We start from the raw sequence: 11,129 nt of genomic DNA, 5'->3' as shown, positions 1-11,129 counted from the left end.
GGCGAAGCCATGGAAGGTGTGGGATGAGTACACCAGCGGCGAGTGCCCCCGTGCGGCGTTCAGCACCGGGTGGGGCGCGCTCGTCATGGAGAACAACCTGGAGAGGTGGGACGTTTGCGTCTTCGAGCTCCTGGACCATGACTATAACATCAAGCTGCATGTCTACATGGCCGTGTGCTGGAGATCACCACTGCGTCATCGCCTCAAACCCAGCCACAGACGAGTGATTGTGTGCCTGAAAGTGGCAGACGTGTTAAGATTGTCGTTGTCAAAACATAACGTTTGGAATTATGTGCTTCCGTTGTTCGCCGTGACCTAGGGTTTTTCCCTTGCCCCGAATTCCCTTTATATATATAGTATGTGTAATCCCGAAATATTTGAAAGTTCCATCCAGCCGCCGGGCCGCCGCCCAAACCCATCTAAATCTCATCGAGATCTTCTCCCGTCCTCACAACCAAGAACCTCCATCTAAATCCACATCGAGATCTTCTCCCGTCCTCTCCTTCGAATTTGAATCGATCGAACGCCCCTTGGAGAGGCCTGTATTCTGATCCATCGAGATCGCGATTGGTTCACTGCTACGCGCTTGGTAAGCCCTACTACGGTATATCTGATCTATGCTAGATCAACGAAATCTTTAGCTTTTCAATCTCCTTGGCGTTCTACAAATCCATGGTGTGCATCGTGCTTTTGTTCTTCCCACCGCAAGAAATGGCGTTCGTAGTTCCTAAATGTATTTTTTCAGCGTAGATTCAACTTGTGGGATATAATTACAGGTTTTAGCCGGTTGACAAGATTGAATTCCTTCTTCTGTCGCCCTGGGCGTACATTCCTAATGATGTATTCGGTTTTATGCTACCTCTTCTCCAGTGATAGTCGTTGTGTTGCTAGTTAGGCCGTACTTTTCTTGTCTCAAGACAAGGATGGTGCAAATTTGAATCATCCATATATGCATGCTTCTTGGTTTACCGAATTTGCACAACAGAATGATCGAATTTGTAAATCTCTTCAAGAAAAATAAATACGTTAATTTGGCAAATGCTCTAAAAGGATAAGAAAAAAGGGGAGCATCTGTTACTGGATAGGCAGAAAGGGTATCAAAACCGCATTGCCCAGCGATATTGATATATACAGATATGCAAGTATGCCGCAACACAAAATTATGCGTGCATGTACTTGTGTACTTGTGTGCACTGCCGGAGCTTCGTTAGGGCAAAAGTGTGACGTGGCCCGCCTCAGCCTTTCTATGAACACCTAGCCCAGCCCTCACCTTGGCCCGCTCAGCAAGAGGTGGAGCGGAGGTGTAGCCGAAAAGATCAGCTTAGTAGCAGCCAACGTTTTGGCTACCGGATCCCAAGAAAATACCGAGGGTGGGCGAGAAACGTGGATACCACGGTTACCGTGAAATTCCGAGGAAATACCGCTCGAATTTTTTAAATGCAATTTGAATTCAAAATTTTCTGAGCTAGGACATATTAGGGCTGAGAAACTGCAAAGATGGGAGAACCGGGACTCGACCTAGGGACCGACAGGTTGCGTGGGGATGGGAGGGCCATGTTTACAACCAGACCACAGTAGCTTACATGCTTTAAAAAGTTTCTGTCCCTACTTGACCAGACTGTCGCCGTTGAGATTCAAAATTTTCAAAAAATTCGAATTTTTTTGGTCAGCACGCAGCTTTCTTGCGGGGTAGCGAGAAACGTGGGACCGGGCGGTAACCGAATTTTCCGCCCGGTACCCAAAACCCGGGTAGCAGCGTGAAGTAGTGCCAAGGGCGACCCATCTCTCTTGCTGCGGCGGCGAGCGCTTTTTTTATTCTCCTGTGAGGTCGGCCACCCTGTATTTCCTTTTTAGCTGTGCCACTGCTTGTGTGTCCAACATTCAAATATAAATATGGGACACATTTTGTTCTTTTTCCTTTCCTCAAGAGCTTATATGGTAATTATATTTATGTTGGTTGTTAGTTTTGTAACAAAGAAGTCTGTAGGAGTGGTCTTGAAAATAACTAATGTAGTTAGGAATATCCATTGCAAACAAACTTGTGTTTTATGTATATTCAGCTCTCGAGTAAAACTTGAGTAGTAATATATATATCATTGTTACCTTTGCCAAAAGTGTTGTACTAATATATGCATATATATATCTCCTATTGTATTGCAGAGACAGAAGTGTGTGACATATGTAAAGGTCCAATCATGGTACACCATCAAAAGCAATATAGCACTATGGGCATGATAGATGATAAGCAGAATGTGAAAGTAAAAGGGGGAGGTGAAAATGTGAATGTGAAAGAGAAAAAGAAACGAAACAAAGAAGAAGGTGATAAGAAAAAGGAGGAGATGAAGATGGCTAAGTATAAGGAGGAGAAAAAGAGAACGAGGGGTAATGACAAGGATAATGAGAAGGAGAAGGAGAAGGATGATCGGAGCAAAAGGGAAGAAAATGAGAAGAAGATGAAGGCACATAAGGAAAGAAAGAAGGATAAGGAGAATGATGAAGAGGAGGAGAAGTCGAAGCAGCAGAATGACAAAAAAAATTGCCCGCAATTCTTTTGGTCGCTCATAACCAGTTCATATATGGAACAAGTGGTAGGTTTTCTTGATTCATAACAGCAATTAAAGAGACTAACCCATTTTTGGTCCTCCATTTTTATCTATCATATTTGCATGATTGTTGTGAAGGTTCATTTTTCGTTTGCGGTTGACTTTAGGAATGGTGCTTACTAATTTGACAAAGTTAAAATGGTACATATTTCATCACAATTCTTGTTCGATTGGTCATTGATATTTTTCAAACATGGACTATACTATGTGGTCTTACTTTGGAAAGGAATAAAATGGAGGTAACATATCCGCAACATATATGAGTATTATATCCAATATATAAACTAGTTCTTGAAAGTTGATATTATTCGTATTTAAAGTTTTGTAGATTGTAAAGGAAAGAGACACATGTAAAATTTTCCCAAAAATATAATGCCAAGTGAGAGTGACCGAGACAATATATGCTTGTTTGGATAGGGCTTTGGACCCAACCCTTGAATTAGTTCAGATTGATTATTTACTCCGTTAAGTATTACCAAACTCTTGAAATCAATCTCCAACACTACTATCGAACTCGTCACTACTAAAGGGACAGAATTGATCACTTTTGATGGGTGTCAGGCTCATCACTAATCTGTTGTCAGTGGAGACTCATCCATCACTCGTGGGATAGGACCCATCAGTGGAGTGCCTTACGACACCGACAGTCGCTTTGTTGTTGCTCGTCACTGACCATGTCAACACTGATGTATGATCGTCCTTAAGTGGTGAAGTTAAATGCTATGTATTCATAGTATGCAGCACATATCATTTTTAACTATAACAAACATTTCATAGATTCAGAACATTTGCTTCATAGATTCTGAAAAACTGCAACACCACACATTCATCTGAACGTAAAATCCATCGGCCATTTCTAAGACATAGCACACAACCTTTTCATATTATTTTTTAGCTTTGGGTTGTGCTCGACATACTTAGTCATTGATTAATATGATATATATGTTGCAGACAATTCCGGAAGACTTCCACAAATACTTGGAAGACTGTACAGGAGTGGTTTCACTGAGAGGTCCAAGCGGAAATTTATGGCCCGTAGAGCTGGCTAAAATCTCCGGGGAGCTATGCTTTGCACGTGGATGGAAGGAGTTCCTCTGCGACCATCGCATCGTGTATGGCTACCTGCTGGTTTTCCGTTACGACGGGAAGTCACAGTTCTCAGTCACGGTATTCTTGCCAACATCGTGTGAGGCGCCGTACGCGTTTCTCGCCGAACCGCGGCACATGGGCGCCACCGCTGTGGCAGCAGAGGATGAGAATGGGCACACAGGCACCAATGCAGATGGTACTGCCCCGCAAGAAGAAGATTCTCACATTGGCACAGGTGCAGATGGTACCCCACAAAATGAAGGAGAAGAAGAAGATGCTTCAGAAGAATATGAAGGGTTCGACAACATGAGTGTCGATGCTAACCGCACTGGTCCACAAGAGGAAGAAGAAGACGCATTATCCGAGAATCCAGAGAATGAGGAAGACAGTGAATGGCGCAGCGCACCATCGCAGCAACAGAAGGAGGATCAAGACAAGATCGACAATGGTTTTGTGGTCGGGAAGAGGACTAGGTTCAGGAAGGTTGATGATATCATGATAGAAGTGGTCGGATCCAGGAAGTCCAAGGCTAAGGAGGGGAAAAGGCATGAAGCTCTATCTGGCGATTCGGAGTGTGAAGGAGAAGCATTAGGTGACAGTTTAGCAAGTAATTAAGAAGAACCCTCCCACACTGATCGATTGATTTCCAAATTATTAGTACCACTTCTACTTTTACATATATATTGGTTTGAAATGGTTTAATATTGTAAAATGATTCTTATGCTCTTTTTATCGCTAACTGTGTCTCTGTGCACATCAATTATAAGCAGAATCGGGGCATCGTCCACCCAGGAAGTCCAAGGCTAATGAGGAGAAAAGGCCTGAAGCTCCATCAGGTGATAGTTTGGCAGGTAACCAAGAATAACCCTCCGATAGATGATCGATTTCAAAATAATTGATAGTACTACTTTTTACATATATATTGGTGTGAGATGGCTTGGTGTTGTAAAATGTTTTCTGTGGTCTTGTTATCGAGCTAACATGTACATCTGTGTACATCAATGTAAGCAGAATTGGTCCGTCATTCACCCAAGAAGTCCAAGGCTGAGGGGAAAAGGTCTACTGCTTTAGCTTCTAAAGGAGCAGCATCACGTGACAGTTTGGCAGGTAATTAAGAGGAAGCCTCTGATCGAGAATCGTTCAAAATAAGTAGATTTTTTCTTGCGGGTAAAAAAGTATTACTTGTTTCACACACACACACACACACACACACACACACACACACAGAGACACACACACACACACACACACATGTATGTATTAGTTTGGGATGGCTTAAATGTTGTGTCAGTTTTGATTGTGCTATCTAGATAGCAATGGTCTTGTACCGTAAAATGATTCCTATATAAGCATTAGGTGACAGTTTAGCAAGTAATTAAGAAGAACCCTTCCACACTGATCGATTGATTTCAAAATTATTATTACCACTACTTTTTACACATATATTGGTTTGAAATGGTTTAATGTTGTAAAATGATTCTTATGCTCTTTTTATCGAGCTAACCTGTGTCTCTGTGCACATCAATCCAATTATAAGCAGAATCAAAGCGTCGTCCACCCAAGAAGCCCAAGGAGGCGAAGGGGAAAAGGCCTCAAGCTCCATGTAGCCATTCGGAGTCTGAGGGAGCAGCATCAGGTGACAGTTTGGCAGGTAACTAGAATAACCCTCCGATCGATGATCGATTTCAAAATAACTAGTACTATTTTTACGTATATATTGCTATGAGATGGCTTGGTGTTGTAAAATGATTTCTGTGCTATTATCGTGCTAAAATGTACATGTGTGCATATTGATGTAAGCAGAATTGGTCCGTCGTCCACCCAAGAAGTCCAGGGCTGAGGGGAAAGGGTCTGCTGCTTCATCTGCTTCTAAAGGAATGGCATCAAGTCACAGTTTGGCAGGTAATTAACTTGAAGCCTCCGATCGAGAATTGGTTTGAGATGACTTAAATGTTGTGTCAGTTTTCAGTCTGCTATTTAGATAGCAATGGTCTTCTCTGTCGAAAAAAGATAGCAATGGTCATGTCATTGAGCTAACTTGCGCGCATATAGTTCATACAGGTGTATTCGTGCCAGAATCCGTATGCAAGGACTTAACCAAATTACACAAATCTTTTGGTAAAAAACATAGTATGAAGGCTCAGTTCCCGATGTTCAATAAGAGCAATAGTGAAAACCAACCTGGTAGAGGTAAATCTTCTTCCTTCCTACGCTGATTACAACAAAATTTGAACTGAACTATCTTAGTAATTTGCATCTTCTTTTATACTTAGTTATCGTCAAGGTTCAGAGAAGGCCGGAATTAAAGTCGCAGAGACGTCCAATAACCCAAAGGGACGAGGAATACGCTATGGAAAGGACACAGAGGTTCCAATCCAAGAGGCCCTTCGTGATCAAGGAAATGAAGCACACCGATGTCTATGTGTCGTACTTCATGGTAATTGATCAAATTCTTCTCTGGATGGATACGCATATTCTAAAACTGCATTGCTCACTTACTGATCGACCTGGGACACTGCAGATCATTCCAGACATGTTCGTTGAAAAATTCCTCCCGAAAGAAAGCAGGAAGATGACGCTGTGGGACCCACAGGCGAAGCCATGGAAGGTGTGGTACGAGTACACTGTCGGGGAGTGTCCTCGTGCGGCGTTCAGCGCCGGGTGGGGCGCGCTCGCCATGGAGAACTATCTGGAAGAGAGGGACTTGTGTGTGTTCGAGCTCCTGGACGATGACTACAACATCAAGCTGCATGTCTATAGGGCCGTGCTGGATATCAGCCCCTTCGCCCTGGCCCCAAAATATCGTCAACAGGGTTGTGCATAGCCCTTTGTTTTTGTTCTAGTATAACGTTGATGATGGAGGTGTGTGTTGGTGACTATTTTGTTGAATTATTATCAGATCATATTACTTGGTGAATCATGTTTATGGCTGTTTTATTGAATATTGGCATTCATTGCTTTTCTTGACGTGGGAAATATCAATATATATGTGATTTCTTTAGAGAGAAAGCCATTAGATAGCTCTTTTTTACTGCATCGTTGATCAGAAATGGTACAAGAAAGTTCGGCAGTTTGGTCCAATTAAGGCACATTTCTTCTTGCGTCACTCGCTTAAGTTCGGGATGCCACATATCTTTAAAAAAATTTTGGAGGAAAGCCGTCATGGCCGATTTTATTGAGCAGGATTCAAAGATATATCATTTTCTTAGGCAGCTCAAACAAAATCAGGAGGATCATCAAGCCATTGATGATTACCCTCGGTAAACTTTGCCAGATTATGAGTAGCCCTATTGGCCTCCCTAGGGGAATGAGAAAAAATTACACCAGAGAAATCGTGACAAAGAAAAGTACACTCTTCATATATAGCAGCCGCCACGTCTAGAGAGTTTCCGCCATTGTGCAACGTTGCCAGCAAGAACCAAACCGTCTTGAAGGGCGGTAGCTTCAACAGTAGGGGCATCCAGTGGCGGACCTCGAGTTTGACTACTGGGGGTGCCAACCTTATCACTTACAAATAAAAGTACCACGTATAACCATAAAAATTATCAGTTTAGCATTTTTAACCCTATAATACACATAGAATTAGACTAACTACTACTAGGTAAACAAAGTTTAGCATTTTGGAGGGGATGCATGGCACCCCCACTAGATCAGCCACTGGAGGCATCATCAACAAATGGGAGGTTCCAGCTTCCTCGTATGACAGGAACAACATGATGATCCCGGACGATAATGCATGTCCATCCCGAGTCAGTGTCCTCGTCGAAGGCAGCGTCAACATTCAGATTTACAAAATCTTCAGGTGGTTTAATCCATCCTTGTCTGACATTCTGAGCACTACTCAATTTGTTAACTCCTACAGAATTTAATGCCAGCACAGAGATAGACCGGGCCGATCTAACCGGCGCTTCCAAGCTGTCCCATGAGTACATTTCCTTCGCTCCCACCAAGCATACTAGGCAACAACAATGACAAGATCACACTTTCGAACACCTACCAGATGCGGTGCAGCATTCTCATCCATTAGCAGTCGCTCGGGAGGCCCAATTCCATCAGCCACTTCAAAGCAAGTGTCTTCAATAATTTGCGTCATTGGAAGGCATGACCAAATTTCCTTTATTCTACAACATTTGAAGATGACATGATTCATACTTTCACTGAACATATAGGGCATTCGCTAAAATTCTGCATATGCCGATTTGCAAGGCCGCCATAGGAAGGAATCACCCCATATAAAGCATGCCAACAATGCATCTTCACCTTAACAGGTGTTTTCAAGGCCCACAAAGCTCTCCGGATAGGGTTCGTCGACGAAGAATTATTAGGCCTTGTCATCCGTAGTTTTCGACCATGCCGATTATCCCATTCAATATAATAAGCAGACTTGACAGTGAAAATTTGATTCTTATTATAGTGCCATGACACAAAATCCTCCATCATCACAATGGCCAGCGGGATTTCAGAATTCTTTCCGCGTCAGGGGCCCAAAATAGTTCTCTACCCAGTGCTTCATCCTATACACGGATTTCATGATCAATTAGGTCAGCAACCTTTGTAATTACTATATTTCCTCTCATTGTCATTAATTACCTTCCTAGTTCGGCTGCTAGGGATCCAACAATCATTCCAAATATCAGTTTTATTACCATCTCACACCCTCCAAATATGTCCTCTTTTAAAAGTTCGAATTCCTGCCCAAATGCTTTGCCAAGTATAGGAGCTTCCCTTTTTCAGTTCACAATTTAATAGAACACCCAAGGGAAAACACTTAGCACGAAGAATTGGGGGCATAAAGAATCTGGCGCACAAAGCAACCTCCAACATTGTTTTGACAAGATTGCCATATTGACACTCTCCAAATCTTTGAAACACATACCTCCTTGTTTCTTCGGGATACACATTTTTCACCATGCAAACCAGTGCATATGGTTCTGTTGGTCAACATATCCCCACCAGAATTGGGACATTGCAGAGATTACTGTCGGGGAAACGACACCTATGGGATCACAGGGATCCCTTCTATGGTTGGCGGGGAGAGAGTTGTGTAAAGAGCAGGTCTAGTGATCAGTGCGAGGGATTTTTACCCAGGTTCGTGCCGCAATGGTGCGTAAAACCCTAGTCCTGCTTGAGTGTATATCTTGTCTTCTTGAGCTCTTGAACTAGCTGCGGTGCATGCCCAGTCCAAAAAGTCCGAATCCTCCCCCATTATGCCTCGGGCCTCCTTTTATATGTCAAAGGGGTCGCCACAGTGACACACAGGAGGTGGAAAGTATCTACAGTGTACGAGCTTATCACTGACATCATAAGACAAATGCATTTAATGCCTCTTACTTTATAAGGGGGTGGTAACAAAAGCCGTCCCGTCCGTCGCCGCCTCTCCCTGCATTGGCACGCCTCCAGCTGACGAGGCATGCAATGCTAGGCTAGCTGGATGTTGCTGTGCTAGCGCGGTGGTCGAGCCTCCACGAAGATCTACATGCCGCCACGCAGGTGCCTGCCAATTTGGCAAGCTGGTCGTCGTGCTGGAATGGCTGTGAGGTGGAGAAAAAGCCTTGTCGGGTGTGGGCCTGGCGGTGGCCCCACAATTGTCCCCGGCAAGGGTCTTGTCGGGGGCCTCGCAGTTGTCCCTGGCAAGGGTCTTGCCGGGGGTCTTCGCTCTTCGGTCCCCATGTAGGCTGGCAGGCCACCAGTCTTCACAAAGATCTGCATGCTACTATGCATGCTCCCCTGAGCCTTGGTCTTGACGTTGTTGATGGTGTCAAAGCCCTCAGTCTCAAGGGTGATGGCCTTGCTGGTGATTTCACAAGCTGCCCCGGCAAGTGCCTTGCCGGGGTTACGCAAGCCGCCCCGGCAAGGGTGTTGCCGGGGGAGGTGCAGCTTGCCTTCTGCACTCAGTTCACTGTCTTGAATGTTGTCTTTGTAGTCTTGTACCTTTCCTTCTACTACCCTTCCGAGCCTTGCCCAGGCGTGACTACGACTGCCCGTGCACAAGTAAGGGGTACAGGAAAGCCCATACTTTTCTACACCGACAAGAGCCCCCAAGCCTGGGCCACACATAAGCATGAAGCGTTGTTGGGCCAGGCCTAGAACAGAGCGCGGGCATGAGTGGCAGAGTTTAATCGCTGTAAACTCTTTGTTAATTGCGCTTCCCCATGATCCGCATTGAGTGCGTGATGTGGGGGTCGTGTGTGGAACGGCCGCAGCACACCTGCGTCACCTCATAGTGAATAGTAAAGAGGCGACCTGCGCCTTCCCCATAAAAAGATAAATTCACAGGGGCGCTACTCATTTACAAAGTGGGCTCGGGTCGTGGCCTGCATGGTGCCGCACCCCACGATCACGGGGTGGAAAACGGTCGCCCCACTTGTCTTTATGCCTCTGGCTCGCTCGCCACGTTCATTCATGTCTTAGGAAGGGCAGGCGGAGAATGTGGAGGGCATGGGCATTAACACCGAGGCGGGAAACGGGGCGTCGCTGATTGGAGCTTGATTCCCCGCGCCTCAGGAGGCCGCATTGGTCGAGTGGGGCGACCGCCCTTGGGTTGGGAGGCCAGGCCCCGGCCCTGCCCTTCTATAAAAAGGGATAGGGATGGTGCCTTCCCGTATTCACCTCCTTCCTCTCCTTTCTGCTTGGTATCCTTCTTCCACTCGCCATGGTGAGAGGGTGTGCTGGTGCTTTAATGGCGGCGACGAGGGCTTCTGCTCGACAGCACGGCCCCCTCCTCTGGAGTTCACGGCGGTGGAGCCCACTGTGAGAGGGAGAGGGAGGGGGCGAGGCCGAGGTCACCGCGGCGCTCGGGGAAGAGGAGGACGGGGCGGCGCATCAGTCGTGCCTCCGCTGGCGGCCCCTCATTTAATGGAGGGACATGTCGGAGACCTGCCCCGCGAGTTCTTCATCAGGCTTTACAAGCCCGTGTGCGGTCATCTCTGCCTCCCTACCTTGTTTGCCCGGGTGATGGAGCAGGACCCGCCGCAGGCTTTGAGGTTGCACATGAGGGGCTACGGGAACGGCAGCATGTGGGTCGACATCGACTTCCCTGCCCCTCACGTCATGTATCTTCGCCATGGGTGGAAAACCTTTGCATGTGCCCATAGCTTGTCGGAGGGGCACGTTCTCCAGTTTAAATTAATGGAGAATGGCGTGCTCTCCGTCAAGGTCTTCGGGAGCTCGGAAATCCGCTTAGGGTGCTGCTTGGAGAGTTCCACAAACGGCAAAAGCTCCTCTTCGAACGACAGCAATGAGGATGACCGCGACAGCGACGACGACGACAGTGGATGGGAGGACGACGACTCCAACTCCGGACGACCATCAGTGGCAGCACCATCATCTGCACCGCCCCCTCTCCCGACAACGCTCCTTGCCGGGGGCTGTGCCCTCCAGGCTCTGGTGTCAGTGGTCGACGGGCCACCTCCGCCATGCTCTCCATTGGCACGCCCC

The 11,129-nt window shown here is 46.1% G+C and overlaps 1 protein-coding gene and 1 pseudogene across 1 annotated transcript; both read left to right on the top strand.

Annotated features, from left to right (window-relative positions):
- The first annotated feature begins 301 nt into the window (after positions 1–301).
- On the top strand, positions 302–6,654 carry LOC119368424. Its single transcript, XM_037633689.1, has 10 exons — positions 302–589; positions 2,161–2,588; positions 3,555–4,299; positions 4,463–4,543; positions 4,704–4,799; positions 5,233–5,343; positions 5,496–5,594; positions 5,745–5,882; positions 5,966–6,129; positions 6,214–6,654. Exons 2-10 carry the CDS (start codon positions 2,196–2,198, stop codon positions 6,514–6,516), a joined length of 2,130 nt encoding a protein of 709 aa, XP_037489586.1. The 5' UTR covers positions 302–589; positions 2,161–2,195; the 3' UTR covers positions 6,517–6,654.
- Positions 6,655–10,646: 3,992 nt separating this feature from the next.
- LOC119361218 overlaps positions 10,647–11,129 on the top strand; it is a 10,458-nt pseudogene continuing 9,975 nt past the window's right edge.

Source organism: Triticum dicoccoides, chromosome 2B (assembly GCF_002162155.2).
Source record: "Triticum dicoccoides isolate Atlit2015 ecotype Zavitan chromosome 2B, WEW_v2.0, whole genome shotgun sequence".
In the NCBI taxonomy this organism is placed as follows: Eukaryota; Viridiplantae; Streptophyta; class Magnoliopsida; order Poales; family Poaceae; genus Triticum; species Triticum dicoccoides.
Note: the sequence above shows the minus strand (reverse complement) of the source record. Positions and strands in the feature narration are given on the sequence as shown.